Source organism: Hylobates moloch, unplaced genomic scaffold (genome assembly GCF_009828535.3).
Source record: "Hylobates moloch isolate HMO894 unplaced genomic scaffold, HMol_V3 SCAFFOLD_11, whole genome shotgun sequence".
Taxonomy (NCBI): domain Eukaryota; kingdom Metazoa; phylum Chordata; class Mammalia; order Primates; family Hylobatidae; genus Hylobates; species Hylobates moloch.
Window position 1 is genome coordinate 78250506 of NW_026652286.1, and position 20714 is coordinate 78271219.

Here is a 20714-nt window from a genome sequence, read left to right on the forward strand (position 1 = left end):
TGCAAGTGACAGAATACATCAGAAGCAAATTTATCAGCCTGAGACTATAGTTTCAAAGTAAGTATATATGAATAGAGAAAGAATGACACACAACTTTGAAAAGGAGAATAAATAGATATGTATGATGATGCAAATGAACGAAAGCAGATAGAAGACGATAAAATATCAGAAAATATTGTTTGTTGAGGTCCAGTATAATAAATTAAAATATTAAATAGTATAGTGAGTACCAGAATAGTGAAAAGTCATAATGATTACAATGAAAACAATATAATAGGAATAAAGAGTAGATGGACTTTATGTATAGTACAATTGTTGTTTTTGAACTTTAGTTTTCAGTGTAGTACACTTTGGACATAAAATTTTATACAGTCAGTTGTTCAATATTTAAAATAGATGAAAAGCAGAAGTGCTCTTGGATTTTTGTGAGGGTGGAAGGGAAGGATACCAAGAAAAGGAGTCCAGCATTGCCCACCCAATGCTATCTCAGCAAAAGTCTTCATAAAAAGCTACATGAGTACTTCCATGGAATTTATGGGGTTCCAAGAAAAACATAATTTAGAAGCCAAAGCTTGAAAATCGTATGGTTTTCAAGTGGCATACTTTAAAAGATTATGTAAATATTCATTATATGCATAAGTTAAAGTACACGACTTGTAAATCCTGTTTGTTTACATTTTCTAGAACAAGTATTAAAATTTGTGTAGAGTTTCAGCACCAAACTAAAAGCCAGGATCTTAGATTTGAATTCTACAGCTCTTCAATTTATTTTTTTCAGTAGAGTGAAATAAAAATTAATTGAACCATATTATTTATCATGTAAAGCTTGAGAGTTGGCCCTTAGTTTGCAAGAAAATCAGTAGAATAAAAAATATGAAAACATGAAGGAGCTGAGTAACTCCAGGTTCTACTGGTGTTAAATGTGGACCACTTACATACTTGCATCCAAAGCCTTGGTGGAACATTTACAGATTAGGGTCTGATGCAGCAACTTGATTTATTAGATCACTTAAGTTATAAGAATTGAATTAAGTTAAACTTAAGATGCCTGAAGGTTAAATTAGAATCTTCCTTTTATCTTGCAAGAAAATTACAGCCAGTCACATTGTCAGAGCAAGACTTCCATGTTGGTCAGTCTCAGAGGATCAAATTCTAGTTCCTTGGTGAGCATAGAATTAGTTGATGGTTCTTCTTTGATAGAATTTCTTTATAAACCCTAATATAATATTTATCAAAATAAATGGTATTTCTATTTAGAATCTGAATACCTCCTTTCTTGGTTTTGAATCCAACTGTAGTATTTTATTCACTAAGCCTTTTATTCTCTCATTAAAAAGTAAAACTATTTAACAACATAAATGCATATAGAAAATTTGTGTTAAAATCTGCCTCTTATTAATCACCTTCTGTGTCCTTATAGCATAGCACTTTTACATAATCTCATTTAATTCTTGCCATATTATGTATTCATAGCTAATGCAAGTAAGATTAGTAACTAAAATCAGAAAACATAAAAATTTTATAGACCTAAACACTTCTTAAGCTAGCTACATAAGCCAAGAAGAAATAGGACTGTTAGCCATACATGATAAATCACAAGAATTTGGAATTCAAATAGACTTTCTTTATGGTACCTCTTTTGCGAGTTTCTGTCCCTTAAAATATAAATTGGAAAAAGTCACACCAATTTAGACCAGAAATCAGTTATGTTAAAACAGTGATAAAAAATATGATTGGAAAAGAATTTTGAGAAGAATCTTTTTCTATTTACGATGTTGCTTCATGGTTTTTGTAGCAACTGGGAGCACGGACCTCGAAAGGCAAGATGAGGCCGTATACCTGTTTCTCTGGGGTCCTCTTACTTTATTTGACTTGCTTCTGTTGGGTTTTGGAATTGGTTTGTCTTTGCTTTTTGGCCTGCCTAGAATGTGCGCAGCTGGCCCCAATTCATTAAACCTCTCAGATATGCCAAGAATGACTTTCTAGCAGCCTAACGTCTGTTTTCAAACATGATTCAAGGAGACTCTAAGATTGTGATTAAAATGAAATTGCCACAGCAAGCAAACAAAAAGTAACAATTTAGGTGGAGTGAAAACTATAATCCAATTCAAGAATACAAAATATATGCTTATAGTTTAGGCAGTAGGACAAAAGGTATTATAAATGTTCTTTCAATTAATACTCAAAAATTTCAAGCGTATATATTTTTTTTATTTTTTATTATACTTTAGGTTTTAGGGTACATGTGCACAATGTGCAGGTTTGTTACATATGTATCCATGTGCCACGTTGATTTCCTGCACCCATTAACTCGTCATTTAGCATTAGGTATATCTCCTAATGCTGTCCCTCCCCCCTCCCCCAACCCCACAACAGTCCCCGGAGTGTGATGTTCCCCTTCCTGTGTCCATGAGTTCTCATTGTTCAATTCCCACCTATGAGTGAGAACATGCGGTGTTTGGTTTTTTGTCCTTGCGATAGTTTACTGAGAATGATGTTTTCCAGTTTCATCCATGTCCCTACAAAGGATATGAACTCATCCTTTTTTATGGCTGCATAGTATTCCATGGTGTATATGTGCCACATTTTCTTAATCCAGTCTAGCATTGTTGGACATTTGGGTTGGTTCCAAGTCTTTGCTATTGTGAATAGTGCCGCAATAAACATACGTGTGCATGTGTCTTTATAGCAGCATGATTTATATTATTATATGTTTGCACATAGGAAAAAAATACGGAAAATAATTTTGGATTTGTCACACCTGAAGTTCTCTAGCATAGGATTTGCCACATTTTTATGGAAGGCCATATATTTTTTTATTTTAGTCAAATTTCCCTTTAATCCAATTGGTTTTTTAATGCAGAATTTTAATTCAGACCAGCTTCACTCAATGTAAGGCTTTGAGTACAAGCTCAAGAATTCATTAATTGATGGTGCAATTAATTGCACACTTCACTTATACTCTTTATCCTATATTCCTGACAGATCCAATGATTCAGTGATTTTTATTTTTTTAATTTTCTAGAATGTAGACTTCAAAGTCAACAATTTGAGTGTGCTAATAGTTTGTGGTGTTTTCTTCCTCTTGTTTCAGTCTGTTCCCAGTATTCTAGAGGAGTATTTGCCATTTTTGGACTCTATGATAAGAGGTCGGTACACACCTTGACCTCATTCTGCAGCGCCTTACATATCTCCCTCATCACGCCAAGTTTCCCTACTGAGGGGGAGAGCCAGTTTGTGCTGCAACTAAGACCTTCGTTACGAGGAGCACTCTTGAGTCTGCTGGATCACTACGAATGGAACTGTTTTGTCTTCCTGTATGACACAGACAGGGGTAAGTCCAGTTTCTTCACCTATTAGAGCAAAACTCTAATTTTCAATGTGAAATGGCCTTATATGACTTGGGTTTTTTAGAAAATTGTTTTGATCTCTAACATCACTAAAATCAGAAAATGGTTGATGTGTATTTTTATCTTGACTCTGGGGAAAATTTCTAGTTAAAAGAGTTTCAGATTCACAAGGTTACTCATGAGCAAACCATGCTCTGTAACTTCATTGAAATTAAGATAATTATGTGAATAAGAAAAACAAACCAAAGTGCTTTTCCTGCTCTCACACAACAATCAACAAAAAATAGTTCTGTGACCTCTGGTCACCAACATGTGTGGAGGTTATTCTCATATGCCAGCTAAGCGACCCTCCAGAGCACACATCTACTTCCATTCAATCCTGACATTATCTACCTGGAGTTATGTAGCCTCAGATCCTACAGGTTGAAGGCTCAGTCCCCCACAAGACTGAACATCACTTCGGAAGCCAGCCAGCTATAAATTGGGGTTCCCGTGACCCTTCTCCTTGGGTTCAATTGATTTGCAAGAGCAGATCTCAGTGCTCAGGAAAAACACTTTACTTTCATTTCCTCCTTCATATAAAGGATATTACAGAGGATACAGAAGAACAGACAAATAGAAGAAATGGATGGGGAGAGGCATGGGGAAAGGAGTGTGGGGCTTCCATGCCCTTCCCAGGTGAGCCACCCTCCAGGAATCTCCTCATGTTCAGCCATCCGGAAGCCCTCCTACCTCTGTCCTTTGGGTTTTTATGAAAGCTACATTATGTAGGCATAATTGATTACATCATTGGCCATTGACCAACTTAACTTTCATGTCCCTCTTTCTCCCCAGAGGTTGGTATATGGGGCTACAAGTCTCAACCCTGTGATCCTGCCTTCGTCTTTTGGTAACAAGCTCCCATCTTGGAGCTATCTAAGGGCCCCCAACCACCAGTTATCTCATTAGCACACTAGAGACAATCTTCTGTCTCTAGAAATTCCAAGGGGTTTAGTAATAGTAAGTCAGGAAACAGAGAGGAAGACCAAATACATATATCATAATAACTACTTTTTAAAAAATTTGTGTGGTATTTCAGGTTCAGTTATAACATGAAAATGTTACTTTACTTCAAAGGCAAATGAGTTAATGTTTTGGAACATATTAAAATAATTGAGCCATAATGTTCAGTTTGAAATACAAAACTCTAAGTGAGTAATTGAAGGGCCATGACAATGATGATAGAGGTTTGGCAATAAGACTTCTGCTTACTGGCAACCTTTCACTTTACCAGTTTTGAAAGATTAATAAGTAATCCCATGTCACCTGTGTGTGGGAGAGACAAGGTGAATAACTCACATATTGCATTATTAACAATCCATACATTTTGTTCTATGGTTGATATAGCTTTATTTTTCAGCTGGAGGAACAACTTAAGGAGTTGCCATGCATGTTTTTCAATTCTGTTTTTTATTTAGTGACTAGAATCATAGCAACATATTATATTTAAAAATAAGCATTAAGGGATCACCTGTGGATTCTGTCTTCAGTCCTTTTTTCCTTAAGGTTTAAGAGTTATGAAAAGATAAGTTAAAATAAAGGTTGTAATAGGCAGTATTTTAAGAATATTCTTGAATGGAATTCTATCTATGAAATGAGTAAGGGTAATAAATAGCCTTTTCTATCTATGAAATGAGTAAGGATAATAAATATCCTTAAATATTTTCAAAATATTTTTTCAAACTTTTGAAGATATAATCCACCTTCCAGAATCCAAAGTATAATTTCCTATATTCAAAGATGAAAACCCATTAAATGAATTCAACTTTATTACTAAAATTTACAGTTTTAATTAGATGCGAACGGTATCATTTAAGATGTCATACGAATGGTGTTTCTAGTACATCATTTTTATTGGTATTCTTGGTAAATTTCCCTTACAGAAACAAGCTCAGCAAATTTAATATCATCATCATATTTTCTATAAGTTTGCAGCATACTTTAATTCTCATTTGGAAATATGGGAATCTACTTATGTTGCCTAATATTATTTGTTATTAGTTAACAATCTAAAGCATCCTAGGGGATGAATTACATATTAGAAAAAAACATCACTCTGTTCATTTCTAACTGTTGGAAAAATCGTTAAGCAACAGGACGCTGAAAATTGAATCACAATGTCAATAAATATATATCAGGGTATAGATGAGATGTTGCTACCTGTGGTTCATTATGACATAGTTTAGTTCTCCACCTTGGGCAGAAGATGTTTATTTTACAACTTGTTCTCATGGAAATACCAGTGGAACTTGTGTCTCACTTTTTCCTTATCTCCCTGTGTAAATCCATCTCTGGCAAGGAGAGGGTTATAGGTGTAATTCACGTATTGGTGGGGACACAGAACAGGGATTAAGGTGGCACTTTGCTTTTCTATCCATTTACACTTTCCAAGGTCCTTCCTCCTGCATAGCAAGTCAGATGCTCCAACCTTGAGTCATTCCCATTACCGCATACCATGAGATCTCTCTACTATAAGCAGGCATATATTTGGTTATTTAAAGACTCTTTGTCTCATTAACTTTCTGCCTGCAGAGTCTTAAACTCATCATGGCACTGCCATGACTTCTTCTAATAGTGGTGTCTTATAAGCCTTTAACCTACTTACTGGCTTGCTGCCCAAAGCCTACTTTTTGCATCTAGTCATCCTAGAATTTAACTGTCCTGCTTCTAACCAGTTGACGCAATTTCTAGAATTCCTTAGTTCTCGTAGACTGTTGCTTCGGAATGAATAACTAGTTCTTAGCATTGTCTCTTATAGTAATTATCCAACTCAACTTCAAAACAGACATCTTTATTTCAAGAAGTAATTGCCAGAACAAAAAATAACATGTCAGGAAAATGGCTGTTTCTTGATGTTCAGATGGCTTTCCTTGCCATGATACATCATGTTTCCCAACATTCTTGACCTTAAGTACTCTCAAAGCAGAAGAAAATTTTTTTTCTCCCTTAGAAATTGTCATGCTCATTTTATAAGTTTAAGATCATAAACCCTATTTATTTCCTCTTAGATACTGTGCTTATAATTATGTATCACTCTCACCAACTGAGGTATGAACAGATGATTAACTCATGATAAACATAGTCAGCCAAGAGTAATTCACATTTTCATATCATAAAGAGAAAAAAAGAAGACTGCAAATAATTATGCACATCAACATTAAAATCAAAATATTTTTAAAATAATATACAAAATCCAAGTGTAAAGAGATAAGATAGTAAGTAAAATACTATCTTATTTATTTTGGTACTTTTTGGTATATCTTGGTACTTTTCTTTCCTCCTGTACTGTTATCATGAACTGATTATCTAAATATTTTTTTCCATTTTAAGTAACTGCCTTAATGACTGAATTTCTTTACCAACTTAAGTGGAACATTATTTTCTGATGCATCATAAATCTATATTTTGGAATAAGATATTTTGTTGGGCCGCTCGGTCATTCTGATATCTTAATCCCGACAGTGCCAAAACACTCTCTCAAAATAGAAGAGCTGACTCTACTATACCTTGGAGTAGTGTTTTTATGTTGAATTACTCCGATTAAAGGAATGATCCTCTATTTGCTATGTTAGAGGTCTTATGATCTGCTATTAAGTAGCTGTATGAACTTGCCTATGTTGTCCTTTTGGCTGTATCTGCTTTTAAAAAACATTAACTGCATTATCTTTAAGATCTTTTCAAATTATCTTTAAGATTTCATTCCATTTTTTAATTCAAATATTCTGTTCCTTACCTGGAAATGGTGAACAGAAACAGAAAGAGCACATGGCATACCTAATCTTATCAGCAGGAAAACCTGCTTCTTTTCATTTGACTACCTCTCAAAGACGAAAAAAAAAAAGCATTCATTCATTCATTTATTCAATTTATTCTTTTAACATTCAATAAATATTTATTTTTCAATTTGTATTGGACACCTTAATAGGTACTGAGAATTTAATAATGAGCTTCAGTGCTATGACTTCATTAGAAAATAGCACACAACACTATTTAACAACCAGAGAAACTTGCTTTTGACATATAGCTTACTATTTTAAAATTTTAATTTGGAACACAACTGCTTTCCAGAAAGATCATTGCCTCTTTTGGGAAAAACAATTAGAAAACATCACTTAACTACAAACTTCAATAAGATATTTGAGTTGATAAGTAAACTAGTCCCACCATACCCACACTGCCCAAGAGAACTTTCTGTGATGATGGAATTGTTCTGTAATCTGAGTTATCAAGTATGGTTATCTCCACCACATGAAGCTATTGCAGGTTTAAAATGTGACATACAACTGAGAAACTGAATTTTTAGTTTTATATAATTTTAATAAATTTAAATTTAAATGGCCACATTTGGCTCATGGCTACCATACTGGACGATATAACACATCTAACCACCGAGCTCATATGAAATTATACATTTCACTATGAATGAAATTTTTAAATCTTTTATTGACTCATAATTTACTACAGAAGAAAAAAACTTAGTGACAACCCTGCACATGACACTTTTGCTAATAATTTTCACATGGTGTTGTGTATACGTTTACATATCTTTTCTTCCCCCAGAATTTAAGTGTTTCTTCAGTAATCACTGTTTCTTATTACATTTACACCTTTTTCTGTCTAGCAAAGTAACCCCTGAGAGGCATGCTATGGATATCAATTGAATTAATGAATTAATCTAGTGAAGTGCTTGACAATAGGTATCAAACAATTTTAGGGCCTTAATAACTAATGATATAATTCATTTTTTATTAATGGTGTCACATTTTAATAGATCAAATAGCTAAGAGAACAGCCAAAATGAAAAACTGACTGAGAGAGGTATTACTTGAATTAAAATGCAATTTTCTTATCACAAAAAAAATGTTGAGCAGGCTGAAAGATAACATTTTTGATTTAGACCTAATTAAATAAAATATTTGGAAAATGTTTTAAAAATCAGTTTTTCTGGTAATAGAAAACCTTTACTTTGTTTCAAACTGAATTAATATGATGTCAATTCCTTGAGCAAAAAAGACATCAATTTAAATATGTTTAATATAAGCAATGGTTATTTTCCCATTTGAAATAAAGGAGTCTATTTTTTACCTGTGTGTATTGCCCAGATTTTTAAATGTTTATGATGTGTTTATGGCCATTCCTAACACCCCAGGTAACAAGGTGAATTTATGATTGAGGGAGAGATGAGCAGAATACTAACGTTTTTAAAATTTCTAGTGATCATTGCTGGTATTTTTCAAAGCTGTTATGAGGGCCAGCAATTTTGATCTCACGTCCAGAGTCTGCAGTGGCTGACAATGACCTTGTTTTACGTAATCCTAACTCTCTTTAATGCTTAATATTCAATGTTTTGCTCACATTACTGCTATGAAAGCTTGTGGTATTATTTTAGAGGTTCCTAAATATCTTGTATCCAATATCTCAATAAATTTTGTAATATTATGTAAATTGTTCCTAGGAGAGATATATTTGGCAAAGCATAGAGCACAAAATTTTCCTTTGGCTCATTTCCTTTTGTCTGTTTTGTTTCTTGTTAGCATTTTTTTACAAAACTATATTCTACATATTGCATAACATATTTTCAGAAACCTGGGGGAAAATGCCCTGGGTGGTACAATACACATATCCTGCTATTGCATGCTAACGCCAGTGCAAAAGGTGATGAGGGGATGGAAAGAGTAGTATGTTTATGCAGGAGGAGAGATAGATCTTATTATTTTATTTCTACTTTTTGGGTTTTAGTGTATGTATGTCTTTTATTTTTAAACTGCCTTTAATCCTCTTGCAAAAAAAAAAAAGTTGAGATTCAGGTAACAGAAAAAGGAACAAATAAAGAGTAAGAGGAATGAAACACCTTTAAATGACATGCCTTTTTTTCCTTCTAAAATAAATCTCTATAAATCACTCCAGGGAACTCTCCTATTTTCCTTTTGGGTTCTCAACTCCAATACTCTTCTCCTCCATTTTCTTATTGCATTGGAATAAGAAATATTCTTTTTTATTTCCCATTTTCTCCTTCTTTCTTAGGAACCTAGAGTAATGAGTAGCTAGGCAACATGATTTCAGGCTCACTGGGAACGTCTCTCCTTCTCTTTTACCAGATATGGATGCTGTGATAGTTAATTTTATGTTTCAACTTGACTGAGCTAAGGGATGCCTAGATAGCTAGTAAAACATTATTTCTGAATGTGTCTGTGAGGCTGCCTCCAGCAGAGCTCAGCACTTGAAGTGGTAGACTGAGTAGAGCAGATAGTTCTTACTAGTGTAGGTGGGCATCAGCCAATCCACTGAAGGCCTAAATAGAACAAAAATTTGGTGGAAGGGTAAATTTGTTCTCTGTGCTTGAGCTGGGTCATCCATCTTCTGCCCTTGGACATTGGTGCTCTTGATTCTCAGGCCTCTGGACTCAGAATGGTACTTATGCCATCCATCCTCTGAATTTCAGTCCTTAGGACTTGGACTAAGACTTACGTCATTGGCTCCTCTGGTTCTCAGGCTTTCAGGCTTAGACTAAAATTTCACCACTGGTTCTCCTGATCCTACTGATTATTGGATTTCTCAGCCTCCATAATTGCATGAGCCAATTTCTTAGAATAAATCTCTCTTTATGTATCTGTATATATTCTATTGCTTCTGTTTCTCTGGAGACTAACAAGATGCCTAAAAACCCTTAAACCCTAATTCATAAGTAATATAGGAGGATGACAAAGCACATATCTCCAAGGAATATAGCATATTGACATCAGTTCACAACGAATTAAAATTACAGATACCAACTGCTTTTTAAAAATGTCTTTCAGATAGAGGCGGAATTGGGAAGGTCAGGGGTAACTGTATGCCTGTCAAGTGGATTGGGAGCCATCCAGAGAGAAGTGCTCTGTGTCCGGACTGCAGATCACAAGCACAGTTCTTTTCCTCATTTCTCCCCATCTCTGATTCCTAATTACCACATTCCACCAACACAAATCTACCATTGATTTGACTACTTAAAATTCCCCTGGTTCATTTTTTCTTACTAAAAGCAAAATTAGAAACAATAGCAAAATAGTTAGTTTACATATAAATTTAGAAAAAGTAAGAATCTTTCAGGTTCTAAGCTCGTATTATCCCAAGAAGAGTTTATCTTTAATATTCGACAGTACTAAACCCTGTTTTTATAACTGAGGAGAAAAAAAACTTATGTCCTAACCAACGCCCCCCACCCAAAAAAATACAAAACAAAACAAAACTTCAAGTCTAAAACCGTCACTGGGATGAAGAGGAGTTTCCTTTCTGTAAATCTTTTATGAAGACTCTCTGGAAAAAAAAATCTCATCAGGATTTAGAATAATTTTATCAGTCATCCAAATATATTTGCTTACAAACTCTTGTTACATTTATAGCCAGACTGACAGTCAATATTTACCTGTTGCCAATTACCAAGTATGAGGATCATCCATTCCAGCAGGAGAAGGAGAACAGCTAACTGTGTCTTTGGAGCATACATTACTGCCTTCCTGCTGGAGCCAGGCCAGTGGGAGAGCAAAGGGAGATACAGGTATAAAAATAACAATGGAGCTTCCTATGGAGATTCTCACTTGTAACTGAGGAAGAAATAACAATCAGGATCAGGCAAGGGAGTCCAACTCTCTTCAGAGCATCTCCTTTGGAGTCACTGCAACATTTATTACTTGCCTTCATTAAACCATATTCCACAGGCTGTTACTGCTTTGGATTAGAAAGTGGAGAAATGAACTGAGGGGTAAGTGAACGTGGATAAAGGCACATAAATGAGGGTTATGTGTCCGGCTCCTTTAACTTGGTGAGAGGAGGCAAAGGGAGGTGTGTGCCTATCCCCTACCTCCCACTGTCCCGCGTTACAGAGTGAAGGATTCAAGGGCAGATGCTGGAAGTCATCCTGAAGGAGTGCTGAAAGCTAACAAGGGGAATGAATCAGAAGAGGGGCGCTGAGCAAATAATAATTGATATGAAACTAAAACAAGGGTAGTCAAAGGAAGAAGAAAGCAGAGCAACTAGCAGCAAAATAAACAGTGGGTTGACAGAATGAAGAAATCCTAGAGATGAAATACAGAGGCCTGCAGAGGGTTTCCTGATGCCAGCAGTTCATTTGAAGGGTTAAAGAGGCCTGAATGGGATGGCAGGGAGATAAATATGCAGACCTCCGTGAATATTTGCACTGGGTCAGTTTCGTTGTCATCACTTACTAGGTTCTGGACACACACTGTTGACTGACACATCAACTGGGTGCTGTTCTTCCTTTCCTGCTTCCTTCCCATTGTCAGTATTCAGGCACTGAATATGAGATGAGAGCAGATATGAATGAGACCTCTGGAGGCCCTGCTCACTGGAAAGGTGATGGTGCCCTGCTCCATGGAAATTCAAAATTCCAACAAACAAATTACAAAATAAGAGTATAGGAGTCCAAAAGTTCTGATTTTTTCCCCATGGTGATCATTTTAATGAATTTTTTGAAATAATAAAATTGTATAAAAAATTTTTGGCTGGGTCTGGTGGCTTATGCCTGTAATTCTGACACTTCAGGAGGACAAAGTGGGAGGATTATTCAAGGCCAGCAGTTTAGGACTAACCTGGACAACATAGCAAGGCCCTGTCTCTACAAACAATATAAAAACTAGCTGAGAATGGTGGTGTAGTCCTAGCTACTCTGTAGTCCTAGCTACTCTGGAGGCTGAGGTAGGGAGGATCTCTTAGCTCAGGAGTTCAAGGCTGTAGTGAGCTATGATTGGGCCACTGCATTTCAGCCTGGGTGACACATGGAGACCCCCATCTCTTGATTTTTTTTTTTTTTTGCTTTGATAGAGCCCTGAGCATACGCAGAAATTTTCAGTTGAGTTAGTCAACCACGTTCGAGGACTAAGGAAACAGAACATGTTCCTTAAAAATCTTTAGACTGATGAAATGTGGTTATAATAGTTTAGCAATTTTCTTAAATGAAAATAAGGCTGTGTAGGTTTTCTTACTGGTTCCATGTTTTCAGTGGCCCACAACTTCCTTAAAGAAACAAATTTGCAAATGAATTATGATCTCCTGCAATATATATTTTTAAGTGTCATTTATCTGAAGATATGGAGGAAAAGATCTTTTTAAAGCTCTGATGGAACACCTTGCCTCAAGAAAAGTTGCCTCAATGAATTTTCCCTTTTACTACAAAAATGAAACAAATGTATACAAATGATAATGTAAAATTAAGGTTGAAATACAGTACGAAACCTATGTCAAAAGTATGGTTTACTTAACAGATGTACTTTATAATTTATTCATCATGTTATAACAGGTGTTGTATCAGAACTATGGAAAGTAGTAACTTACTATTTGTTGCAATGGAAGAGAGTTCTCAGATACGATGTATAAATTCCTTAGAGTTGGACTTATGATATACAGGCCAATATTTTGATTGTTAAATGGAAATTTTCTATTTTATATCAAATAGAAATTTTCAGTTCTATAGCACAGGTGTCGTCAGTAGAGGACAGACATAATATTGCAATGTTAAGTGCCTGAATTCAAATACCAGTTTTCCCACTTATTACATGTTTGACCTTGGATAATTTCCCTAACTTCATGAGATCTCAGTTTTCTAGTGTGAAAAAATAGTATTAACAATCAAATCTACTGGGTCACTATGTGTTTTATATAAAGTACTTATAAGTTCCTGGCATTAGTAAAAATTATATTAAGTTATAACTATCATTCTTTTATTACCATCATCATTAATATGTTAATAATTTATCCTTAAACCCTAATAAATGTTTATCATTTTGATATTCTTGATCATGAATCAAGGTGTTTGGTTAAAATTTTATATTAAGAGATTTAAACCTTCATGCACATTTCTGATTACTACCGCTAAATTCATGAAAAAACAAATCAAAATATAAATTTGTGGTAGCTTATTCTCTTTTTCCTTCACAGGCATCCCTTCCTCTAATTGCCCCTAAAATGCTGACATTTACTGGGGTTCTGTCCTCAGCTACTTTGACTCTGCAAACTTCTTCAGTACAAACTACATATGTCATATTCTTAATTAGAATTATTTCATGACTTCTCATTACTCTTCATATAAAATCCAAATTTAAAAGATGCTCCACAGTCTGTCTCCTGATTGTTTCTTCCATCTCATTTCATAGTCCACTTCCCCTGAAATACCAAGATCCAGAGAAAATGGTTTTTCCAAAGATTTGTGCACACTAAGTTATTTCTCTTGCCTTGACAGCTTTGCAAATGTCATTCCTTCAATCTTTTTCTTTGGTAACTCTTATTCACCATTTGGGTCTGAGCATAACTTCCTCTGGAAGTCTTCTTCCACACATTTACCTTCAAGTGAGTTAAATCCCCTTCTGTGCATTCCCATAGCATCTATATTATCTCTGCCAAACACTTTATTGTAACTATTTGTTTAATTATGTCTTCATCATCAGGCTCTTTAAGATTTATCACAGTAGAGACTCTGTCTTGCTCATTGAACAAGAATAGTGCCCCCATACAGTCACACTTAATAAATATGAATGAATGAATCATATGGTCTCAATTCCACTTATATAACAATGACTTCAAAATCTGTATTTAGAACTCATTCATCTCCCCTGAGCCAGACTCATTTACATAGTAACTATTAAATATCCCATTTGTATCTCAAAACTCATTATTTCAAGAGTGAATTAATGTTTCTTTTGGTTCATTGCTTCCTTGCTTCTTTTGGTTCATTTTCTACCCTAGAGGGTGACACATGCTACAAATGCAGGAGACTTTTTACTCCATGTTTTCCCTTCATGCAATCATATCTAACCAATCATTAATCCTGCCAAATGTGTATCACCTAAAAATATCCTAAATGCATTTCCTCCTCTGCATTCTAACTACTGCTGCCCTTGTTCTGGGACTCTTCACTCTCCCACATCAACCAACTTTTCTCCTTGGCCCCAGTACTGCCCTCCTTAAATCCAACTTCTATGCACTTGCCACGGTGAAATATACACTAATAATTTTTTTCTTGGAATGTTGTTCTTTAGTGACCTATAATTTATATTTATCCTAATGTACTTGACAATTTTGTAGCAAGGTTATATTGGCCTTCTAGAATATGACGCAGAAGATGACATATTTTTCTGTTTTCTGGATGAGTTTGCATAGTGTTTAAATTAGTTTCTTCTCAAAAGTTTAGTAGAATATGCCTTAAAATATTTGTGCATAAACTCTGTAAAAGCTTTTTAACCAATGCTTCGATTTTTTTCATGATTCTAAGGCCTATTCATGTTTTTTTTTTTTTTTCCACTTCTCTTTCTGTCATGTTTGTTAAGGTACATAACATGCATTGTTGTGAAGTACTCAATGGATTCTGGCCAGAAAACGTGTTCTCTGATATTAATCCTTTGAAACCCTTTGGGATTCTTTTCATGTTCGAGTACATAGTCAATTTTAACAATATTTCGTAGGGCTTTAGAAGAATACTTATTTCTGATTTTTAGCTGCAAGGTTCTATATAATCATAATGCACTATTAAGGTTGAAATACAGTGCAAGACCTATGTCAGAGGTTACATTTGTTCAAATATTCTGCATTTTTATTAAATTTCTGACTGCTTGACCTAATCGAGAAAAGTACAAGGAAATCTCCCACCTTGGTCACAGATTTGTCAATTTCTTACTCTAATTCCATAATTTTTTACTTAGTATGAGATATACTTTGATACAAAATATTTTGGAATTTTTAGCATCTTCCAGGTAAATTGAACCATTTTTAGATTAGGTAATGAACGCCTCTCTCACTTGTCATGCTTTTTGTATTGAGGTCTGTTTTTTCTTCTACTAACATAGCTACTCATGTTTTCTTTTGGCTCATATTTGTCAAAAGTTTATCTTTTGACATTTTTTAATTTTCAATTTTCCTGCATCCTTATTTTTTAGGCATATCTTTTTGGCCCCACAACTGCTATTATGCACTAAGTACCTATGTCTGTTAACATATTTAATTTTCCAAAAACTTTAAAGGGAAATATAATTATTATCCTGTATTATTCTTGATTTTAAACACTTAGAGAGTTTAAATAATTTGCCCAAACTTACATAGCCATCAGTGACAGAGCTAGGACTCAACTGCCTCTGTCAGCTCAACTCAACTCCAATGTGGCAGTGAAAAGTAGCCATTGACAACATGTAAATAAATGAAAAGGCCTGTGTTCTAATAAAACTCTATCGACACTGAAATTTGAATTTCAAATAATATTTTTGTGTCAAAAAATGCTAATCTTTTGTCCCACTCCGCTGCCCCAAACATTAAGAAATGTAAAAACCATTTATAGTTTACACTTTATACAAAGACAGGCGGTGGGTCAGATTTTGCCCATCAGCAGTAGTTTTCGATATGCATACAGATTTCCAAAAAAGATTGCTACATTCTTTAAATATTGTGTGATTATTTAAAAGGTTAACCTGTGTTAAATTGAAAATTCACTGTGTTAGAAGCAATTTCCTAATTATATGGATAAACAGTGTTACTACCCATGTGTGACCACATACACAACCCCCCAAGAATCTTTTGAGAAGTCTTAATTTTTTTTTTTTTTTTTTTGAGACTGAGTCTCACTCTATTGCCCAGGCTGAAGTGCAATTGTGTGATCGCAGCTCACTGCAACCTCTGCCTCCCGGCTTTAAGCGATTCTCATGCCTCAGCCTCCCGAGTAGCTGGGATTACAGGCATCCGCCAGAATGCCTGGCGAATTTTTGTATTTTTAGTAGAGACGGGGTTTCACCATGTTGGCCAGGCTGGTCTCAAACTCCTGATTTCAAGTGATCTGCCCACCTCGGCCTCCCAAAGTGCTGGGATTACAGGTATGAGCCACCACACCCAGCCTGAGAAGTCTTAATAGTTAAACTATAAATTGATACATTTTTGTTTAGAGTCGGGTAAAAACGTTGCTGACAATTGTTTTCTGGATGGTTTTGCCTCTAATTCGTGATTAGAATATCCTTCTGATCCACCACGACATTAGCCAAATCTCTATCCTTTATAGTGCTTATCTCTTTTGGAAATATTTATTTGCCACAGATGTTTTTGTTTGTTTTGAGCATTTTTTGTGTCATAGATTGATATGGTTTGGCTCTGTGTCCCCACCCAAATCTCACCTTGAATATTAATAAGGCCCTCATGACATGGGAGGGACCTGGTTTGAATCATGGGGATGGGTTTTCCCCGTGCTGTTCTCAGATAGTGAATGAGTCTCACGAGATCTGATGGTTTTATAAAGGGAAGTTCCCCTGCACATGCTATCTTGCCTCCTGCCATGTAAGACGTCCCTTGCTTTTCTGCCATGATTGTGAAGCCTCTCCAGCCATGTGTAACTGTGAGTCAATTAAACCCCTTTCCTTTATAAATTATCCAGTCTGGGATATGTCTTTATTAGCAGTGTGAGAACAGGCTAAGACATAGATCAACTGTTTAATGCATCTTAACAGATTATACAATAGCAAAATGGTGTAAAGAGATTTCAGAGATCAATGACAGAGATGCGATTGTTGAATCATATTGAGAAGTCATGTTTCAGTGCTTGGTTGGTTTATACATGGTGCTAACTTAAGTTGAGTAAGAGATACAAAATAAAAATATAGCATGGGTAAATATTAGGTTCAAAGTAGTAAGAGAGTTTAATACTGTTTGAGGAAGGAAAAGAAGGGTCTCAAGAAATATAATTTTCTAGAAGAAATGGGAGTGAGAGGAGAGAGCACTCCAAGTAGAGCAAGTGGCACAAACCAAAGCAAGGAGGTGAAAAAGTTCATGGAGTTTTGCAGAGGATAAGAAATCTGGTTTGATTAAAACCTTTGGCACATGGGATGCATATGTTCATGGAAGTTGGTGATGTGGGTGTGATGACAGTGTTTCACTAAGATTTCATTAGGGTTCTGTGTGGGCTCTGTACCACTGTGTATTTATTTAAGCTATTTTTTTAAAGTCTGCAATGTAAATAGACTCATCTATTCATGGCAGAATAGAAAAGATTGATTGAACTGATGACAATAGCCCTAAAGATTTTTATTGTTTTTTTCTTTCATATGATAACGTCTACTGTCTGGTAACAAATGCAAAGATTTTACTATCTAAAGACAGTAGACATAAGCATAAAAAAGACTACATCCTTACCCTTTTCCAAGGTTTCTTTTAAGGGTTTCATTCTGTTTTGATAGATGCCAGGTTAAGATCATAACAAATAAGCATCCTCTACAAAAGAAAAACAGCTTAAACTCCTATCTGTACAGCGGTCTGTCATTGCCATTTGGAAGGTAGACAAAAGAATTTTGTGAGAGACATTCCTCTCTGGACCTTTTGTGTGCTTTCCAGACGATACCCTGCCAAAAAGGATTCCATGCCATGACTATTTGATGTGAGTACACATTATTCTCTGTCACTTCACTGGGAGCCATTTAGCTCTTATGAATTTTAGCAACGGGTATGTAAGATTTCTATCAATTCTCACTTTAAAAAGATTTGAACTATGACTCATTTAAAAAGCTCTTCTATTTGTAAGTATCTTAAAATACCCAAACACAATCTTGAAAGGACAATTCAGAAATAGTACATAGAATCTGAAAGTAACACTGAAATTTTGTCACTGATGCTTTCTAAGAGATTATTTTTTCTGTAATTTTTTTGTTTTGTTTTTGTTTTTGTGTTTTTTGAGACAGAGTCTCACTCTGTCACCAGGCTGGAATGCAGTGGCATGATCTCAGCTCACTGTGACCTCCACCTCCTGGGTTCAAGCGATCCTCCTGTCTCAGTCTCCTGAGTAGCTGGGACTACAGGCGCCCATTACCAGGCCCAGCTAATGTTTTTGTATTTTTAGAGTAGAGACAGGGTTTCACCATGTTGGCCAGGATTCTGTAATTTAATATTAAACATGATGAATTATGTTAATTCCTATTTGCATTTTGACCTGAAATGTTTGTTATTTGAATCATTTTAGTTATTTCATGTTGTGAAGTTTATATTACCTACGTTATTTCTGTTTTCATTCAATTATATATGAAATAAATGGTATAAGGAACCATAGAGTCTACCTGCCTATTCAGTCTTAAAAATATCCTTCTAAAGTAAATTTATATCAGAAACAGAGCCCCCTACTCCCACCCTGGAAATCTATATTGATTTACGTAAGAACTATATATAATACATTGAAGAGTTAGCAGATTTTAAATGGCCAAAATGGCTGTTGAACTAGAATGACAAGTTTGACAGTGAGTTGTGTTCTTCCATATTGTTTATGTTACCTTCACATTACTGTAGCCAGGAAAAGGCAGGTAGTTTATAAAAATAAACAGGAAAAAAAAAGTTTTAGAAAGGGAATTTTTTACTTTTTTAAAAAATATTCCTCTTAGCAACACCTAGAACTGGAAATTATTGTTTCTTGTCCAAAAACATGGGAACAAGGTAGATTTACCCTTACTAGATCCAAGAGACCAATTAAAGACATGTAGTTGTCAAAATGAGGTCAGCACTACCCATTGGAGTAGATGTTACTATAGCCAAGTAGCATGTGACCAGAAGTACATGACCAATGATGCCTTCAGCCATATGTCTATATGGGGTCTAAGATTTGCCCTCAGAGGGAAGACAGCATTGATGCAGTATAATATCAAAAAGTGAATTCAAACAGCAGCCCAGCTTAGCAAAAGCCATTATGCAGCTAAACTCAGTACAGATTAATACAAAGTGTAAAGTGCAACAGATAAAGAAATAATCAGGGTTTTTCTGATCTGACATAGAGAAATACTCCTATTCCAAACAATAATTCTGTACACAACTATTTAGATTAAAAAGACATAGAGCAATACTTTAAACAATAACAACAGTAGAATTGCATCAACAACAATAGCAAAGGTTAAAGTATTTAAGAGTCATCTACATTAGACAAATCAGAGTGAGTGAATTTGAAGAAGCCCAGATGCCAGTATATTGAAATCACTGATGAGAAAATGAACAGCTAAGTTGAAACAAATGTAGAACGGATGATGCTGAAGCCCATAGATAGTACCAAGTCTGAGGCTTTGCCTTTGGGCACTCACAATGACTAGTTTATCAGTAAACTTCAACTCTTCCTGGGTCTGAAGGTTTTCATTCCAAACCTTTAAAACAGGGGTCAGCTAACTACAGCCTGTGGACCAGATCTGCCCAACAGCCTTTTCTGTAAATAAAGTTTTACTGGAACAGAGCCATGCTCATTTATTTACATTTCTTTTTATGGCTACTTTCCCACTTCTACAGCAGTATTGAGTAGTTGCAACAGGCACAGTACAGCCTGTAGTATTTTCTAGCTGGCCAGCCCCTAACTTAGAGGAGCTTGCCAACCCTTAACTTAGAACCTTCGTTGAAAAAATGATTACTTCAATAGAATTGTCTTATGTGAAAAAGATAATTAGGTTTGTGTTTCATTACTAAGAAAATGAAATTTGCATAGTATGAAAATACCTTTTCAAAACTATTCATAAAAGCAAATCAATAAATATATGGAAAGTTTATTTCAGGATTTATGCAAGGGGGTGACTATGGATGCCATGGAAACAGTACTATAAATCCATAATATAAGTGTAGGTATTTACACTAGATCTAACAAAGCATTAGTTTTCATATCTTTAACAATAATGATTAAATACCGCTTTCAATTACTGGATAAATAGAACTCAAGCCTTTCTATTTAAAGAATGGTATTTCCCATTTTTCAGGCCACCATAGAATTGCAAGCCTGATCAAATGTGAAGTATCAAACTAGAGATTATGCTTTCATGTAAGAGATATTGTCTATGAAGAAAAGAAAACTATTCCCCAAAGGCATCTCAAGCATTTAGAATTTTCTACTATTTATCTATGCATGGTAGTTGAAGTTAATCTCTACATAAAATAATGGATTTTCACTTATCTCGAGTCATAGTTTTTGTTTTGTTTTTTACTGCCTTGTATTTTGTGTTATTGATATGAGCTTTGGACATTAAATTTGGAATAATTGCAATGTAGTAACATTACTTTTTAACTTTAGAATGAGTTTAGACTTGTTTCTAAAATCTTGACTGGGCCTGTGTATATGGCTTAGTTTTGTTTGACAACTTACACACTTACTAATTCAATTAAGAAGTGAACTAAAGGTAGAGGCACCATCATCTTTAAGCTGGATTGTTAGCAGGTTTCTCACTGACCATCAAATTACCCCTCTGCTTGAAGCTGCCCAGTGGCTTCCTAGCTCATTCAGTGTTAAATCAAAGTTCTTATGATGGCAAACCAGGAACACCCTATCCCATAGCCTTTGTGCATGCTCTTTGCTCTGCC

The 20714-nt window shown here is 35.1% G+C and overlaps 1 protein-coding gene across 8 annotated transcripts in view; it reads left to right on the plus strand.

The window, feature by feature from the left end:
* GRIA4 (glutamate ionotropic receptor AMPA type subunit 4) overlaps nt 1–20714 on the plus strand; it is a 392397-nt gene that overhangs the window by 149310 nt on the left and 222373 nt on the right. For all 8 annotated transcript variants that reach the window (XM_032167274.2, XM_032167270.2, XM_032167275.2 and 5 more), the window contains one exon: nt 3095–3334. In XM_032167274.2, coding sequence (XP_032023165.1) covers nt 3095–3334 — 240 coding nt within the window. The remainder of the gene's footprint in view (nt 1–3094; nt 3335–20714) is intronic.